The sequence below is a fragment of the Cannabis sativa genome, chromosome 1 (assembly GCF_029168945.1).
Source record: "Cannabis sativa cultivar Pink pepper isolate KNU-18-1 chromosome 1, ASM2916894v1, whole genome shotgun sequence".
NCBI classification, from domain to species: Eukaryota; Viridiplantae; Streptophyta; class Magnoliopsida; order Rosales; family Cannabaceae; genus Cannabis; species Cannabis sativa.
In genome coordinates this window covers 32,429,421-32,448,933 of record NC_083601.1, presented here as the reverse complement: position 1 = coordinate 32,448,933, position 19,513 = coordinate 32,429,421, and the positions used below count along the sequence as shown (strand labels likewise).

At 32.7% G+C, this 19,513-nt stretch overlaps 1 protein-coding gene and 1 long non-coding RNA gene across 3 annotated transcripts; one reads left to right on the top strand and one right to left on the bottom strand.

Moving 5' to 3' along the window:
* Positions 1-292: 292 nt before the first annotated feature.
* Positions 293-10,590, top strand: LOC115705934 (CO(2)-response secreted protease). 2 transcript variants are annotated; one of them, XM_030633420.2, is made up of 11 exons: positions 293-465; positions 2,145-2,260; positions 2,397-2,494; positions 2,679-2,828; positions 3,070-3,181; positions 8,021-8,531; positions 8,631-8,731; positions 8,898-9,125; positions 9,221-9,338; positions 9,429-9,606; positions 9,731-10,590. In XM_030633420.2, exons 1-11 carry the CDS (start codon positions 382-384, stop codon positions 10,288-10,290), a joined length of 2,256 nt encoding a protein of 751 aa, XP_030489280.2. In that variant the 5' UTR covers positions 293-381; the 3' UTR covers positions 10,291-10,590. The 2 variants fall into 2 exon arrangements, with proteins under 2 accessions (XP_030489280.2, XP_030489279.2); XM_030633419.2 differs by lacking the exon at positions 293-465 and adding an exon at positions 1,161-1,620.
* LOC115705975 (uncharacterized) lies at positions 2,676-8,169 on the bottom strand. Its single transcript, XR_004009548.2, has 2 exons — positions 8,046-8,169; positions 2,676-3,172 (listed from the first exon to the last, which is right to left on the bottom strand). It is a non-coding gene; the product is annotated as an uncharacterized LOC115705975 (long non-coding RNA).
* Positions 10,591-19,513: the final 8,923 nt, after the last annotated feature.

Here is a 19,513-nt window from a genome sequence, read left to right as displayed (position 1 = left end):
AAGAACCCATTAATAACCTATTTTGATTTTCGCCGCATTGTGCACCATCCCTACGCGCGGCTGTCTTAATTAAGAAAGTCAAATAGTCTAATGCTCAGTGTTAAGACTTTTAAAATGTCGTGCATGTTTGGCCTTTTCACACCAAAATTAATGGCCCTACTTATTACGTAACATAAATATCCATCCCTATTTTATAGCTTCATATCTCTGCTCTCATCCACAATTTCTTATATATTTCTTGATACACTCTTTTGGCTATAAATAGCCAAAAAAGGAGCCCTTATTTATTCAACATATACATATATATATATATACTTCTGTTGCTTAACAATCTATATACAGTATATACTATATTTATGTGCATAATATTAATTAGTTCCAATGACTATTATTGTTCTTCTACTGCTTCCCTTTCTCTCACTGCAACTTCTTTCTGCCTTCCCCACTACAAATCAGATTCCCAAGGTACGTAAACGTACCTAATATATATATATATATGCATAGATTGAGCAAAGAAATTATAACAATATTGTAACAATATTATGAGTAAATATACTGAGTCACTTTAATTCTTAATACACACTATATATCAATACATCAATCATTTATTTTTTTTAAGCAATAAATATTATTGCACCAAAAAAAGCTTTTACAACCACCAATTAGCCAAATCTTTATAACCTCCTTCAGACACATCTGCCTATATATACACACACTATCTTTATAACATTAACTATGTAAATTTTTATCTGATCATATCTTATATTTATTAAATTATTATCTGAGTATATATAGTGTGTACATATATTACTAAAAATAAATTAAATAAAGAGTTTATATATATATATAAAATATACAACTGATCATGATAATTAATAACGTATGGTACATAGTGTGTGATCCTATATAACTATTCATTTGAATTACTGAACAATCAATAATCATGACCATTCATTAACTAATTAATAGTTAGGAATAGGATCAGTATCACTATATCGATAGACACTGAAGTGAGAAACATATAAGATAATTAAATTAATTAAATTACCAATAGACAAGCAATAGATCTGGTTTGGAAGGAATTGGGTACATACGGGACCATGCATATAATAGAGGATATAGAAGAGTGAGATATGATTGGCTGAAACAGATTAGGGACTGTGGCAGTATATTATATGTAGCCAAAATCTCTTTACTAACCTTATCTCTCTCTTTTTAATCAATTTCTATATATATAGGCCGTACGTGATACACGACACGACAGGTCATGATCATTTTCATTTTTAGTCACCATTTTTTTTTCCTTTTTTGTGATAGAGACAAAGAGGAGTAAATGAATTATTTGGCATTTCATGAACCACAGCCAAATCGATCCCCAGCCATATACATTTTAAAATTATTTTTGAATGCATTGCTCAATTGTGCTAACTCATCTTTTTTCCTTTGATATATACGCACTCTATATATATATAATGTACATACATCTACATATATACTATATAGCTACTTATAATAATAATATCAATAATGTCTATTTTTGTTCTTTTACTACTCTTTTTTCTTTCACTCCAATGGTTTTTTATTTCTGGTTCCCCCACCACACATGATCAGATTCCCAAGGTACATTCTGAAATATATGATACATTATATATTATGATTTTAATTTCAACTCTTTCCAAATCTAAAGTATATGTTTCTAAATATAAAAGGCCTTTATTCCCCTTATTAAATTTTAAAAATTAATCTCTTAAAATCTATAAACATAAATGATCATTATAAATGTACTTCCAGTGAAATAAATACAGCAACTTATTATCACAAGTGAGAGTGTAACTATCTGTATTGTAACTAATTAATCGTAACTGAAAGCCTAATTATTACAAGACAGTACTGTAATAACAACTCGTTAGCTGACAATTAATATTCTCTAACACTATCTAACACTACTTCTATTATTTCTCGATCTTATTATACATTATGTAATGATATTTAACCTTCTATATATTAATTTAAAGAATATGTGTTTATATATATATGTTCATCTCATGTACATGTCTTGTAAGTATAGAAATTGATATTATATATACGTGGAGAAGACTACAGCTATATAACACATATATATATATATTATAATAATTAAACAGCATTATGTGATATATATGGGAGCACCAAAAACATTATCACCAAATGTAAGCAAAGAAGATGCTAAAGTTGCTGATGAATTAGCTCATTTGCAGTTACTCTCCTCCATCATCCCAAGGTACGTTAATCATTAATTATTATATATTTACATTAATTCATATTTAAATGTTGTACACCATATAAACTTAAATTTAAACATACATTATGTAAAATATACACATATTTATGCATATATACTAAAATATTTTTGGCAGGGAAGAGAAGGAAAGAATATCTCTAATCCACCAATACCACCATGCGATTAGAGGATTCTCTGCCATGCTTACCGATAATGAAGCTTCCATTTTATCAAGTAATTGTCTCTCTTAATTAATTTTAACAAAAATGGTTTTGTTAGTGTAGTTTTTATTTAATAAATATTAATTTATATATATGCCTTTTTTGAAAATACAAAATAGCAATTCGATCATTATAATTTTTTTTTCATGATGATATTGATAAAACTTATAAAAACAAAATTAAAAATGGGAGAACAGGTCATAGTGAAGTGGTATCGGTCATTGAGGATGAAATTGTTCAACCACAAACAACACGTTCATGGGATTTTTTAGAAGCAGGAATGGAGTCAAAATGGGGTTTGGAAAAGACTGTCACCAGTAACATGATTATTGGGGTAATAGACTCAGGTACGTAAGTATGTCAACATATACATCTTGTCAAATTATATTACTAACTGCTTACAATACAGACGGTACATTGATAGAGTGTTGAGCACTTCAAAATGCCTAATAATAATGTTAAAAAAATTGTGTATACTATTTATATCATTAAAAATAGTAATATATTATATGGCTGAACCAACCAAAATGATATATAATTTAATTATAATTATTGAAATTGATATATATATATATATATGATCATTAGGGATTTGGCCGGAGGCTGAAAGTTTTAGTGACAAAGGAATTGGGCCAATACCTTCAAAATGGAAGGGAGGTTGTATGACGGCATCAGATTTCACCTCCTCCAACTGTAACAGGTAGCTCATTGTGAAACTCTGAATAGCAGAGTTTTGCTCAAAGGAAAAAAGGAGCAGAGAGAAAGATGAAGATGGAGAGAAAATGAATGAATGGAAAAATGAAGCTCAATCTCAGATTGGCTTTGGTCTTTGCTTTATATAGGATCGAGTACACTGTAACAGACTGAAAGAAAATACATAACAGAAAGACAATTATGTAACAAACTAAACTAACAGATTAACTTCCTAACTTCCTAACTGCCTAACCAACTTCTCTAATATCCCCCCTCAAGTGACACTGGTCTATGCCAAGTGTTAACTTGTCATACAAAGATTGAAAAGTAGAAGTAGGCAGTGGTTTAGTAAATATGTCAGCAAGTTGGTGTTCTGAAGCAACGTAGCGAACTTCAAGTTGTTGAGCAGTGACTCGATCGCGAACAAAGTGCATATCCACCTCTATATGCTTCGTTCGAGCATGGAAAACTGGGTTGGAAGCTAAGGATCCTGCCCCCAAGTTGTCACACCACAGAATCGGGCAGTGAGAGATGTGGATGCCTAATTCAGTGAGAATGGATTGAAGCCAGATGAGTTCTGATGTGGCTAATGCTAAAGCTCGATATTCAGATTCAGTGCTGGATCGAGCGACCACGGTTTGCTTTTTGGAGCACCAACTGATCAAGTTTCCTCCTAAAAAGATGCAATATCCAGAAGTCGACTTCCTATCATCGTGACAACCGGCCCAATCGGCATCCGTGAAGCCTTGGAGATCAAATATTTTTGCTGGTTTGAAGAAGAGACCAGCATCCATTGTGCCAGCAAGATATCTCAAGACTCTCTTGCAAGCAGCCCAATGTTCAGAGGTGGGGGACTGCATGAATTGACTTAATCGGTTGACAGTAAAAGCAATGTCAGGCCTTGTCATAGTGAGATATTGCAGGGCACCTATGACACTTCGATACATTGTGGGATTTTGCATAGGAGTTCCTGAGGCAGCAGTCAATTTGGTGGTGGAACACATGGGGGTCGGTTGGGGTTTAGAATCAAGAAGCTGGGTTCGAGATAGGAGGTCTTTGATATATTTCTGCTGGGTTAAGTGAAGAGCAGTGGCTGTTCTTTTTACCTCAAATCCAAGAAAATAGTCAACTGGACCTAGGATTTTTAGAGCAAAGGCCTCGTGGAGATTAGCAATTAATTGTTGGATGTGAGATGAATCAGCCCCTGTGATGAGAATATCATCAACATAGATCAAGATTAGTGTCAAGTTGCCATTGATGTTGTTAAAGAACAAACTGGTGTCAGCTTTGCTGTTTTGGTAACCCCAATTGAGTAACTTAGCTTTGAGAGTATCAAACCAAGCTCTAGGAGCTTGTTTTAAGCCATAGATTGCTTTGTGCAATTTGCAAACATGATTTGGATATTCAGAACTAACAAAACCTTGTGGTTGAGCCATGTACACATCTTCTTGAAGATCCCCATTTAAAAAGGCATTGTTGATGTCTATTTGCTGAATTTCCCAATCATAAGTAACAGCCAAAGTGAACATAATTCTTATTGTACATGGCTTTATAACAGGGCTGTAGGTTTCAAAGAAGTCAACACCGGGTGTTTGCTGAAATCCTTTGGCAACTAATCTGGCCTTGAGCCGCTCAACAGTCCCATCTGCATTGTACTTCTTTCTATAAACCCATTTATTTTGAACCACAACCATGTCACTTGTCCGAGGAACCAAGGTCCAAGTTTTCTTGTTCTTTAAAGCAACAATTTCATGATTCATTGCAGCATTCCATCTTGGATTTGCAAGGGCAGCTTTGAGGGATGTAGGTTCTTCATCTTCAGTGGTGTAGGCAGCAAAGGTCTTTGGTTTGAAAATGCCATGTTTGGATCTTGTAACCATGGGATGTTGATTTTGAGTGGGAGGAGGGGGTATATTGTTGGTATTATTGGTGGAAGCACTTGGTGATAAGTCAAGTGAGGGAGGGGAGCTGCTGTTGTGGTCAGGATTTGAGTTATTTGGAGAAGGGATTAAACTGGGAGGGGCAATCGGGTTGGGTAAGACTGGTGTGGCAGTGGGAACGTGAAAAGCATTAACATCAATAATTTGAGGGGAGGGGATGGGACTGGTTTGAGGAGCAGAAAATAAAGTGTTATATGGAAATTCCTCCTCATTGAAAGTAACACTTCTAGATACATAGATTCGGCCAGAGGGATGTAGGCATCTATAGCCTTTTGAAGAGATGCTATACCCTATAAAGAGGCACTTAGAGGATCTAAAAGCAACTTTGTGATGTTCATATGGTCTTAATAAGGGAAAACAAGAGCAACCAAAGACCTTAAGCATGTTGTAGTCCGGTTTTTGATGAAAAAGCTTTTCATATGGGGAGATGTTGTTGAGAATTGGAGTGGGAAGTCTATTAATTAAATATGATGCAGAAGCATAGGCTTCCCACCAAAAATGTAAAGGCATGGCTGCTTGAGCAAGAAGGGTTAAGCCAATTTCAACAACATGTCTATGCTTTCGCTCAATTCTACCTTGTTGTTGATGAGTATGAGGGCAAGAATTTCTTTGAACAATGCCTAAAGATCGATATAGAGCATAAAGGGGTTCAAATTCCTTACCTAGATCAGATTGAATGCTTTTTATTTTAGTTTGAAAATATCTCTCCACAAATTTATTAAACTGAATGAAGAGGGTGGGAACTTCAGATTTGGTTTTCATAGGAAATAGCCAAACAAATTTGGTAAAATCATCCATAAAGCTAACATAATATTTAAAACCATCATTAGAAGGATAGAAGGAGGGTCCCCACACATCAGATAAGATCAATTCAAAAGGATGAGTAGTTTTATTTTCAGTTCTTTTGAAGCTAAATTGGTGAAGTTTGCCAATTTGGCAAGCATCACAAAAGGAAAATTGTTTACATTTGGTATTTGGTACAACTGTAGAAAGAACATTACTAAGGATAGATGGAGAAGGATGCCCAAGTCGGCAATGCCAAATGGTGGCTGTTTTTGACTTGTCATACACCGGATTACTGGTGGTGGTGTGATTAAATGCAGCAGGCTGGGGCTGCAATTGAGTTGGGATTCTTGAGGAGGAGACTTGAAGTTTGTAGAGGCCTTCATTGAGATGGCCCTGAAGAAGAACTTGCTTGGTTCTCTTGTCCTTTATAAGACAACAAGAATCATCAAATTCAAGAATGACATGGTTATCTTTAGTGAATTGAGAAATGCTGAGTAAATTTTTGGTGATGTTGGGGACATGAAGAATATCTTGCAAAAGTAAGGGCTGATGGGGAAAATTTGTGGAAATATAACTATGTCCTATATGATGAATAGGGAGAGATGAACCATTACCTACAACCACTTTAGCTTTGCCTTTGTAATCAGCTGCAGTAGTGACATTGGCTGTGTCATTTGTCATATGGTGGGTGGCACCTGTGTCTAGATACCAAGCTGCTGAGATATCAGGGGCAGAGGCTTCATTATTGGTGGACTCAGTCAAGAAAGCTTGGGGGTTTTCATTGGTTGAAGTAGTAGAAGGTTGGCCAGAAGCAGTTCCATTGAAGGTGATATCAAAACGATGATAACACTTGAGAGCTGTGTGGCCAACTCTGCCACATAATTGGCACATTGGTCTTTGACCCCTGCCACCTCTATTGGTATTAGTGGATCGGCCTCCCCTTGTGGATCCACGATAACCTCTGTTGGAGTAGGAGTTTCTTGAAATATTATTGAAGTTTGCATTGGCAATGTTGGCTTGAACATTGTGTAGAGATTCTGTGGTGAATTGTTGAATCCGCATCTCTTGACTCTGTAGCATGAACTGAACTTCTTGAAGAGTAAGAGGTTCAGTTCGTGCAGTGAGATTGACAACCACGGACTCATATTCCGATCCAAGACCACCAAGGATATAAAGAACAAGATCATCGTCTGTGATTGGTTGTCCAGCAGCAGCAAGGTTATCTGCAAATTGTCTCATTTTCAGCATGTATTCTTCAACAGTAAGAGCCCCTTTCTTGGTTGTTTGAAGAAGATTGCGAAGCTGCAGAAGTCGAGCTCGAGATCGTGTTGCAAATAATTGAGCGAAAGTGTTCCAAATCTCCGAGGATGTGCGACAACGAATCACATGTCCAAGCATGTGTTCAGACACAGAATTCATCAGCCAATGCATTAAAAACTGATCAAAACGCATCCATTGTTGAAGAGCAGGGTTAGGGACATTACCTGCAAGATATTCAGGGGGTGGAGGACGATTGCCAAGAATGAAGCCATCTAAGTCGTAAGCTCGAGTTGCAGCAAGAGCAAGGGATCGCCAGATGGTGTAATTATTACGATCTAATCGAAGATTGAGAGGGAGGAGATTGTTGTTTGGGAGGGGAATTTGTGCTTCGACTTCTTGATTGTTGGCTCGATTTTGCTGCTGGTTTCTTTCGCCTTCTGGAGGTTCAATTCGAACACCTGAATTTCTGCCATTGTCGCCACTATTCGACATGGCTCTGATACCATGTGAAACTCTGAATAGCAGAGTTTTGCTCAAAGGAAAAAAGGAGCAGAGAGAAAGATGAAGATGGAGAGAAAATGAATGAATGGAAAAATGAAGCTCAATCTCAGATTGGCTTTGGTCTTTGCTTTATATAGGATCGAGTACACTGTAACAGACTGAAAGAAAATACATAACAGAAAGACAATTATGTAACAAACTAAACTAACAGATTAACTTCCTAACTTCCTAACTGCCTAACCAACTTCTCTAATACTCATAACAAATTATATATAGCACATTTTTCAATTTATATATACATTTATACAAAGAAACTATATCATTAGCTAATAGTAATAATTATTTAATGATTGTTGTAGGAAATTGATAGGTGCAAAATACTACCTTCCTCCATCGGCAAACAAGGAAAGGTCACCAAGGGATTCAACTGGGCATGGAACACACGTGGCCTCCATTGCAGCTGGTTCAGTAGTTCCTAAAGCTTCAGAAATGGGTTTAGGCAGTGGGAGTGCGAGAGGTGGTGCACCATCAGCAAGGATTGCCAGCTATAAGGTGTGTTATGGTGGTGGTTGTTCAAATGCAGATGCATTAAAAGCCATTGATGATGCAATCAATGATGGAGTTGACATAATCTCTATCTCAACTGCCTACAATTCTAAACTCGCCAACACCTACTTGAAAGATCAAACTGCCATCGGTGCTTTTCATGCTGAGCAAAATGGTGTCTTGGTCGTTCTTTCCGCCGGTAACATCGGCCCCGATCCGTACACAGTTAGCCACACTGCACCCTGGATGTTTAGTGTCGGAGCTTCCTCCATTGATAGAGATTTCAGGTCTATAATTCATCTTGGAAATGGGAAAACTCTCAATGTGAGTCCTTGTAATTTATTGTTTTTTTTTTCTTTTTATGTTAAGGGTTGACATACTGTTATTTAATGCGTATATCATTTTTTTGTTTCTCTTTATTAGGCAATTGGCATTAATCATTCACAACTTTCACGATCAGTTATATATCCAGTTGTAATTGGAAAGGAGGTAGCTATTAATCCTTCGGTTGTATCAACAGCAGAGTAAGTGTGATTTTACTCATGAGTTATTATTTCTAAAATATTACTGCATGAAATGGTTGTACATCTTAAAATAGCCAAAATGTATATGATAAAAAACACTCATATCGGCAACCTAGCTATAGTTTAAAATATAGAGATTGTAAAGAAATTTATAACAAATGTGCAGAAAGTGCTACAGAGGATCTTTAGACATAAAGAAAGTGGCTGGAAGTATTGTGGTTTGTCTTGATGGTGGGGATGCTACACGTTTAGACTTTGAGCCTTTAAGAGCAAGCAAAGGAATAATAATGTATACGGAAAAAACTATACCCATTTCTACACAAACTTTCCCATGGGTACTACTAAACAATATTGCAGAGTATGACATTCTTATAAACTACATCCACTCTACCGCGTAAGTCATTTTTTACTTTATACAAACTTGTTGGAATTTGAAACACTATCTAGGAAGTAGCATTCAAGTTTGTGTATATTGTAATAAACATTCAGGAATCCAAAAGCAACAATTTATCCAACAGAAGAAGTTCCAAAATTGTATAAACCTGCACCAGTGGTGGCTAACTTTTCAGCGAGAGGTCCTGGACAATTTACAGAAAACATTCTAAAGGTCACTTTCTCACTCTCTCTCACTCTCTCTTTGATCTATGTGTATGTCCTAATATAATGATGTGAGTTTAATATAATAAAAAAAACACAGCCCGATATAATGGCTCCTGGAGTGGCAATTTTAGCTGCTGCTATGAACACATCAACGTTCAAGTTTGATTCTGGAACCTCTATGGCTTGTCCACATGTATCTGGAGCTGCTGCTTTCATCAAGTCTGTTCACCCTACATGGACTCCTTCTATGATCAAATCAGCACTTATGACAACCGGTATATACACATACCTATATATATTTAACTAAAAGTATTGCAATTCGGCAGAACTAATATTTGTAAATTAACATAATGTGTACACTATGATCTAAACTTTTGTTTTTTATCTTGCACAAACCAGCAAGTGCGTACGACAACACAGGGAAACCATTAAAAAATGAACGAAACCTAATGGCAACTCCTCACGAGATTGGATCTGGAGAATTAAACCATATGAAAGCTCTAGACCCAGGGCTTGTCTTTGAAACAACCACACAAGACAATTTCAATTTCCTCTGTTACTACGGTTATACAGAGGACAAAATAAAATCCGTAATTAAGGACGCAAACTTGCAATGCCCCAAAAACTCAAAACCAGAACTCATCACAGATATTAATTACCCATCCATCTCTATTGGAAATCTAAAACGACAGCAATCAACTCCTACAGTCGTCAAAAGGACTGTGACCAATGTGGGACCCTCCACCTCAACATACACTGCTCGAGTCAATTCACCGAAAGGCTTAGTTGTAAAGGTTAATCCTGATAAGATTGTGTTCAGCAACAATTTGAACAAGGCTTCCTTTCAGGTGTCGTTTGATGGCAAAGGGGCTGCTGTTGGATATAATTTTGGAGATATTACTTGGTCCGATGGTCTTAATCATTCTGTGCGTGTTGTGTATGCTGTCAAAGTAGTATAATTTTACTTGTTAAAGGAATAAAATAAGTAAAATTATATCATATATATATATATATGTGAATAATAGTAATATATCTTAATCTTATGTAATAATAAATTAATGTAAACAATTTATGCATGTCATGTCAGGTATCATGCATGCATATATGTTTTCATTTATTATTTGGCAAAGGTGTGTTTGTTCACACAGAGTGGTTATGGAATACTTCTCTATTTGAATTTTGTAGAATGTCTACAAAGTTTGATTTTATTATAGTGTAATAATATAATATTGAATAAATAAAGAGTTTTTTTTCTTTTATTATCTCCTTTTTTTTTGCATTATTATTATCCTGTTGTAGCAATACTTAAAGGCTATAAACATCAACATGTATCCTGTTTTCTTCTTCTTCTTTTTTTTTTTCCTTTTTTTTTTTAATTAAATAATATCGTTGAACAAAACGTCTCTAAAACTAAAGCAAATAGAAAGTTCAGAAAAACAGCGATCAGCGGGAAAATAAGGAAGTTCTAGCTAGATATAGTGAGCTATCCTATTAGTAGAATGTTTAACCAAAACTAAGAAACAAGTCCTTAACTCGAGTAATTAACAACACTTGACACTCCTCAACAATACAACCAAAATAAGGTAGTCTGTCTCTATTGTAGTATGCTGCCGGGAATTCATTTTGATCCAACTCAAGGCTTCTTTCACACTAATGTGGCTTCGACTAGCTCAGGTTGAAGTTAGTTAGGTTTGGTTAAGCTTAGGCTGCTGTTAGTGGTTAGTTTTCAGTAAGTTGGTGTTGCTCTTTCGGTTATGAGTTAGTTAGTCTCATTTGTTAGCTAAGAGCTTGGCTCTATAAAGCAGATTGTAACCAACTGTATTCATTCAATGGAATCAACACATTCATTCTTTTTTCTCTATAGGTGCCGTTTGTTAACACTTTTTTAATCAGTTTTCTGTTTTTAAAATTGAAAAAGTGAAAATATTTTTCAAAAACATGTTCTATAAAAATGTTTTTACTTATCAATTTTTTAATTAAGAATCAAAATTTTAAAAACAAAAAAAATCACTTTCAATATTTTTTTTAACAGTTTTTTTTTTTTCTTAATCAATATTTTGGACTTCGATCAAACCCGGACCCAAATCCCCCCACGATCCTGGTGTTGAACCCGACCTCTGTCTTGAACTCAAATCTGACCCCGGACCTAGACCCGACGTAAATAAAATCAAAAAATGAAAATGAAAATGAACTTTACATAACACACTTTTGTTTTCTGTTTTTAAAATTGAAAAACAAAAGTGGTTACAGAACGTATTTTTGTTTTTCAAAAGTAAAATTTTTACTTTCATTTTGTGATTAAAAAATTAGAAAACAAAAGTGTTACTAAACGGCACTATATATCTCTAAATCTTGATAGCAAGCAACAATTACTATTATCAAAGATAGCTACATCAATATTTATCTTAAATATATTATCTATAAGTCTAGACCAGTGCTTCCACTCCGTCTTGAAGAGTCATAAAACTCAACCACGGATCCTTGAATTTTCTTGAGCACAAAGACTACAAACACTTTGGCTTGTATAAATACCAATCTTTCCTAATGAAATGGTAGCAAATGAAGTTCAGGTATCTATTTACAAAAATACCACTTCTAAATATAGTACCCGAAAAAATATGGGATAATTTCAAAAAAACACAAAAACAACAAAAAAAAATTACAAAAATATGGTCTGTATGAAGTTTTCAACATTTTTACAGTTTTTAAGAGTTTATTTACATAAAATACGGTCTTTTAGTGTATTTTTATGTTATATAATTGTTATTTTATTGTTGATTCTTTGTTATTTGTATATTATTTTTATGTTGTTTTCTTGTTATTTTCATGTGGTTTTTTTGTTATTTTTTATATTTTTATAAATACTATAAAAGTATAAAAAAAAAATAAAACATAAAAATATAAATTTTTTATAAAATTAGTGTTTTATGTAATTTTTCTTGGACAAATTTAAATATCACAATTATACGAATTTTTGCATTTAAATTAATAATCACAATATTTACCTTTCGGTTCATTAAACCATAATTAAGATACTTGGTTACTTATTAATTAAAAGGCTATTTTCAAAAATATGTAAAAAATTATTAAGGTTATGATAAATATGGCATAAAAAGTAAATGCCACTAAATATAACATTATTTAACCTATCAAACTAAAAATATGGTAAAAACCATATAAAACATTAAAAAGAAAATCTGAATTTAAGATTCATAAAAAATAAAAATTTAATTAAATTACCATAAAAAATATTAAAATTCCCTTCATTTTTTTTTTTACAAAAAATAAAACAAATAAAACCATAATGATCGCCGGAGTTGTCACTCTTGCCGAAAAAGTCACCGGACTTTGATGTTGGCACCGGAAAAGTCGACGGAGTAGCTTCCGGTGCCGGAGTTGCTGCAGGCGCCAAAAAAGTCGTCAGAATTAGCATTGTTGCCGAAAAAATCGTAGGAAAAATCATCCAGAAACTGGTTTCTTGGTGATTTTTCCGATTGACAATGCCAATTTTGACAACTATTCTAGAGTTTGATGTCGGTGCCGGAAAAGTCGCCGGAGTAGCTGCTGGCGTCAGAAAAGTCGTCAGAATTCGCATTGTCAATGGAAAAATTACTAAGAAAGTCGTTTCTTGATGAAAAATCACATGAAAAATTACCAAGAAACCGGTTTCTTCATCAAGAAACTAGTTTCTTGGTGATTTTTCTGGTAATTTTACCGGTGACAATACCAATTCTGATGACTTTTTTGAAGTTTGCTGTCGGTGCCGAAAAAATCGTCAGAGTAGCTGCTAGCGTCAGAAAAATCGTCAGAATTGGCATTGTCAACGGAAAAATCACCAAGAAAGTGGTTTCTTCATCAAGAAATCGGTTTCTTGAAGGGTGATTTTTTCGGCGATAATGCCAATTCCGACGGATTTTCCGGCGTCGGTAACAACTCTGACGGCTTGTCTATCACCGACCGCTACTCCAGCGACTTTCTAGGTATCGACAGCAAACTCCGGTGACCATTCCGACATTAGTGACAAATAAAACTTCCTAAACAAACAAAAACATTAAATATGAGATTTAAAAACCTAATTATATATATATGGCATATCAAATACTATAAAAAGACCTAAAACAAAAAAAAAAAAACCATATAAATTGGTCAAATTTAAATGTGTCATATTTATAAGAACCTTTAAAATTCTATAATAAGTGTAATTTTCTTTTTAATTTTAAATATATATATATATGATAATTGGCGGTCAAATCTTCTTATTTTTTAATTATATATAATTAACTTTTTTTATCTTTTTATATTATTTTATTTTTTATGGCAACACCCGTATTTACTTTTGTCTATAAATTTGAGACACCAGTTAAATTTTATATATATATAATTAGGGTGGTTTATTTTATGGTCGTCGGTGGCCGAGCGTGGTGGTTTGGCACTGAAGCCGTGGTCAGCGAGAGGGAGAGAGAGGGTCGGGATGAGGCAGCCATGGATGGATGATTTGAGTTTTTGATTTTTTCAAATGGGAGGGGTATTTGTGGGATATTAGGAATGTGGTCATATATGACCAATATTATTAAGTATGCATTTAGGAAAAAAAATTTAAAATTTTTTAAGTATAGAAAATCAAAGTTCCAGGAGAGAAATTAAAAATTATGTGAGTTATTGTTGTAATGTGGTTACTGTCTAGCCACACTGACTAACATTTTTTATTCTTTTTAATAAAAATATATTGATTGGTTAGTTTTTTTTATGTGGATCCTTTATAGTAATTGATTATATCGCTTGCGTTGATGATAGCCTTATCATAAACAATAGACCTTGAAAACAAATAGTATGTCATCATTATTCAATCAAAAAACTCCAAATTAACTAAGTGAATCAGTGAACATAATTAGTCCAAAAAAAGATTAGGTAGGTACACAAAAAATATGGATGCAGATACTTTTATAGGGACACGATTTTGTCCCGTGATGTACTTTCACGGAATGTATTCTGTGATGTACGACAGCCCTTAGATGGGGGAGATATTTGATCTGAGGGTTGGGGTTGATTTAGGGGTTATTAGGGTTAAAAAATAGTAACGTATCCTGAGACTCATTTAATGTACATGAGACTCATCTAATGTACCACGGAATACATTCGTGAAAGTACATTACGAGATAAAATCGTGTCTCTACTTTTATATTCTCGTAGCAATTAAGTTGAGCCAGATCAACTAAAGAGTTTAAAACAATCACACTCCATTTTTTCCCCTAGCTACCATTTTAGTCATTTTGATTATTATTTTTGAGTACTTTATATTCATGTAAGAAGCTGGTCATAAGAGCAAGGTATATTTAAATATCAACTTTGAAAAAGGCGTAGGTTTTGGGGGGACTTTAACACTTGGTAGTAGCTAGCCAACTAGCCTGTATAAAACTACAATGTTCATTAGTCAAAATGGCACAAAGGCAAAAGAGAAACCCATGAATAAAGCACAAACACTATAACTAATTAAACTAAAATTTGTGTAAAGAGAAGAAAGAAGGGAGAATAAAGGAAACAAAGAAGAAATTTTGCACATGACTATATATGTGTGTAACTCTTACTCTCTCTCTCTCTCTCTAATAGGAAAAGAGAATTGGGATTGCTTGCATTTTAAGTTAATTATTTATATTTATATAAATGCTATGCTTTATCCAATATTATGCTAAAACCTAGAGCTTGTGAAGTAAGAAAAAAAAAATCAATTAAAGGGTCCAAATACTTGCCAACAAGATGAAAAAAGTTGTACATGTAAAACTTGAGAAAGACAAAGATCCAAATATCTAGTGATCTAATGACAATACACGTAACCCAAAGAAAAAGAGGATCTGTCTCATGAAAAAGAAATACACACACTCAGCTTAATTTATTTGACAGCTTAATTATTTCAATAGAACACACACTCAGCTTTTGTACTTTTATTTGAGAAAAATATTGAAGTTTTACAATTATTAAGTCTTGAACCAGAGACTTGGTATAGGTATAAGGAGCTTAATTTTACTATGCTAAAGGTTCAGTAAGTATGCTAAATTTTAGTTAATTAACAAGGTTATATCTAACTCTTGTAAAACTTTTTGGGTCCGCGCCCTAACTTCTATCAAAATTGCAACACTCAACTCTCATGTACTTGCCACAAAAATAAATAAGTAAATAGATAAAAAAACTAAAAAACATGTGACGAGTAGGAAGTGTTGTAAATATTGTTTAGGTTTTTAACACGGCACACGAGCACAACTAAGCACGAAAAGATATGAACTTGAGCACGACACGATACGATACTACAAATTAACACAATTAATATAATACAAATAATATGGGCGTGGGCTTAAGCACAATACAGAACGAAAAATATATAAGCTTAAGCGTGACACAGTACAATAAACCTGAAAGATATATGACAAAGCACCAATAATTTATTCTAAAAACGTAACATTTTATAAAAACGTTATATATGATAATAGTAATAATAATAATTTGAATATTTATTAGTAAATATACAAAATTTAATATGAATGTTTTATATAATTTGATGTAATTGTTGAAAAATTATATAAAAATAATTGAATTATAAAAATATTTAATTTTAGCAATTATTTCATTAATTGTAAAATAAAATGTAGAAAAGTAGAGTATAAATTTGAGCCACTATAAGAAGATGTGTCTGTCCGAGTAAAACAAGACATAAATTTGGAGGAAATTTTATTGTATACCCACTTTACTTTATCTATTTTAATTTTTACCTTTATTTTTATATTCTTTAAGATATACCTACATGTATAAATGATATTCTCATTGTACCATTTAGGTTAATGTAAATCATGTACTGCGCAAAGGTATATTAAGCAATTCATTCATAAAAGTGGATAAATTTTAATATAATATAATATGAGGAATTTTTTTATTAATGGAGATAAAATATAAGTATTCTTCAAACTTATCCCACGAATCTGAGCACAACATGATACGATCCGTATTTTATTATGACACAACATGATACGACTGGTATTTTTTAATAGTACAAACCTGTATTTTTTATGGCATAATATGACGTGATTTATATTTTTTTATGGCACGATACGTATTTACGAATTGAATTGAATGTAGTAACATAAATTGTATTTCAAAGAGATCATCTATTCAGTATAAACCATTTTGTAAAAACACTTTCAAAAAGACTAATTTAGCAAGTAATTTGAAATATACCATTAGAAATTACTTCTAACATTAAGAATTAATAATGAACGAAGTTAGTTTATAGTACTAGTACTCGAACTAATAATATGAGGGAAATTTGAAATTCTATGCTTAAAATACCATTTAATTTTCCCCCTAAATGCATAGTTATTAAAATTGGTCTTATATGACAACTTTCCTAATTTTCCTAAACTACCCCCCTCTCTCTCTCTTTGTCTCTCTGAAACTGAAAAAAAAAAAAAAAACTCCAGTGGTCCGATGGTCGGACCCATCGGACCCCAAGGTCCGACCATCTGACCTCTCTCTTCCTCTCTCCGAAATCCGAAAAAAAAAAAAAAAAAAAAAAGAACCACAGTCCGATGGCTGGCAAAAATCAAAATGGTCCGAATTTGAAAAGAAAGAAAGAGAAAAAAAAAAAAGAAAAGGCACACCACATTAGTGTCTGAGCTATACACACGCAAGTTGTATAAATTAAAATTGAAAAAGTAATTTTTCTTTTTTAAAAAAATTAAAATAGTTATACTCAGAGAGAAAAGAGAAGGAATAATTATTAATTATTAATTTAATTATAATAAATTTGTCATTTAATTATTAAATAGGATTAGAAAAAAAGCAGAATATGAGGAATTGGGATCCGAGAAGGAGAAAGAGAAGAAGAAGGAGAAGAGGGTGGGTTGTGTGGTTGTGGGAGACTGGCCGTGCCTCTGTCTGTGATTGTCACAGTCGTGGCTACGAGAGGTGGGCTCCGTTGCCGGTTGCCTGGGTCAGGTCCTGGGTTTCCCCTTTTATATTACAGTTTACAACCACTAATCCATGTTCGCCATTTTCTAGTTTCTTCTTCTTCTTCTTCTTTTTTTTTTTTTTTTTTTTTTTTCGCATTTCGTAGAGAGGTCAGATGGTCGGACCTTGGGGTCCGATGGGGTCCGACATCAGACCCAATCGGACCCCAAGGTCCGACCATCGGCCGTGGTTTTTTTTTTTTTTTTCTTCAGATTTCAGAGAGGGTCGGAGGTGGTGGAGGTGTGGGTTCGGTTGGCTCTCCGTCGGCGTCTCGGTCGGAGGTGGCGTTCGCCGTTCAGCTCGTGCGATGGTTGGTTTTGGGTGGAAGGGAGGTGGATCGGCAGTGTGTTTTGGTGGGTTTGATTTGAGAGAGAAAGGAGGAAGAGAGAGAAATGGTTGAGAATAATGAGGGGGGTATTTTGGGGTTTAGGTAAAAGTAGTCCTATTTTTTAAAGAGTTATAAGTATTAGTTTAGATAATTAATTTAGGTATAAAAAATGCATAGAAACTCAAATTTCCCTAATATGATATACTTTAGAGAAAGTTTATATATATTTAAATTCAAGCCATTATTAAAACAAGGTTCATTAATATTTTTACCGCCTAAATTTTAACATGTATAAAATTATATTATGCATTCTCAATTTTTTAGGTTGTTAGTTTTTTTTTTTTTTTTGAACTATAATTAAAATTGTTGAATCTAAGGATTTTTATCTAATTTCATTATATTTTACTAATATAGAGATTGTCCATATACTAAATTGTACCCCTAAACTTTAATATCTACCGAATTATGCCTCTAAACTTTAACCTATACTAAATTCTGCTCCCAAAATTTTTATCAGACTTTTTTTAATAAAATTAGACAAAATTCTCCCTGAACTATTAAGATTGCTAGATTTAAAGACTTTTGTTTAATTTTAGTAAAAAAATTTCTAACATGGATGAAATTAGTTCAGGAGACATGATTTAGTACATATTAAAGTTTGAAGGGCATGATTTGGTAGATATCAAAGTCTAGGGAGCATGGTTTAGTATATAAACAATCACTGAAACAGTAAAATTGAATGAAATTAAACAAAAGTCCTTAAATCTAACAATTTTAATAGTTCAGGGGGAATTTTTAATGGCAAAAAAAGTTCAAGGGGCATGATTTAATATGTCAAAGTTCAGAGGGAAAAATTACTAATCAGCCTGGAAGAGGTTTCAATGGTTATATTTTTATTGTAACCATCATAGTTACATTTTTTTAAGCCATTGGATTACTATTAAATGGTTGTGCTTAATTTGGAAATTAAATAAAAATAAATAATAAATAACTTGTCACCTGAAAGTAACTTAATAATTTATTTCCTTATAAAACTTTAATTAAAATTAATTATATTTTAAAATTAAATTAAATTAATTATAATTATTAATTAATTTTTTGTAATTTATTACTATATAAGGATCTTTTAGCAATTTATTTTTTTGCACTTAAATTATTTAAAATTTTATAGCAAAACTTTTTGTAATTTAAAATTATATAATTTCATAATTTGAATTTTATTATACTTGTAATCTTAATTTTAAATTATTACACTTAATTATTTAATTTTTTTTATTTAAATATTTAGAAAGTAAAAAGTGAAATAAGTTGAAGGATTTTTTAAGAAAAAAATGGCTACACTTGTTATCGATTGACTAGCTTGAGGTTTCATACTTAGTTCATTTAATTGTAACAAAATAATTAAATATTATTTAAAAATTTATTATAAGAAGAGAATTTTAATTTGTGTAAAAAGAAGTTTAATTTTTGTAAAAAAAAAAAATTATTGTAAATATTATAATTAAATAGCTTAATTGTTAAAATAATTAGATTAAGAATTTAAATATAAATTAAAAAATTATTTATAAATATTAATTGTTAAAAGAAGTCTTGTTGAATATTTAATTCTAAAAAAAAATGTTTAACTATTTGTAACATGCTAAGCCTTTAATATGTATCAAATTTCTGGAGCAAAATTCGAATTAGCATAAAACAATACATTACATCATACATGAATAATATATGTACTGGAATATGGAAAAGCAATACACATTTATTATCTATTAGCTTAGCTAGTAGTAGTAATCATTGTGTAGTGATTTGAATTAGCTGTAGCATTTGTAAAGAGCGATCACTATAGACCTAATACTACCATTAAA

Bases quoted from the DNA above. Each gene is read 5' to 3' on its own strand.
- LOC115705934 (XM_030633419.2), top strand. From the start codon at position 1,528: ATGTCTATTTTTGTTCTTTTACTACTCTTTTTTCTTTCACTCCAATGG. The intron at 9,126-9,220 runs GTAAGTCATTTT...ATAAACATTCAG, and splicing joins AACTACATCCACTCTACCGC to GAATCCAAAAGCAACAATTT. The intron at 9,339-9,428 runs GTCACTTTCTCA...AAAAAAACACAG, and splicing joins TTACAGAAAACATTCTAAAG to CCCGATATAATGGCTCCTGG.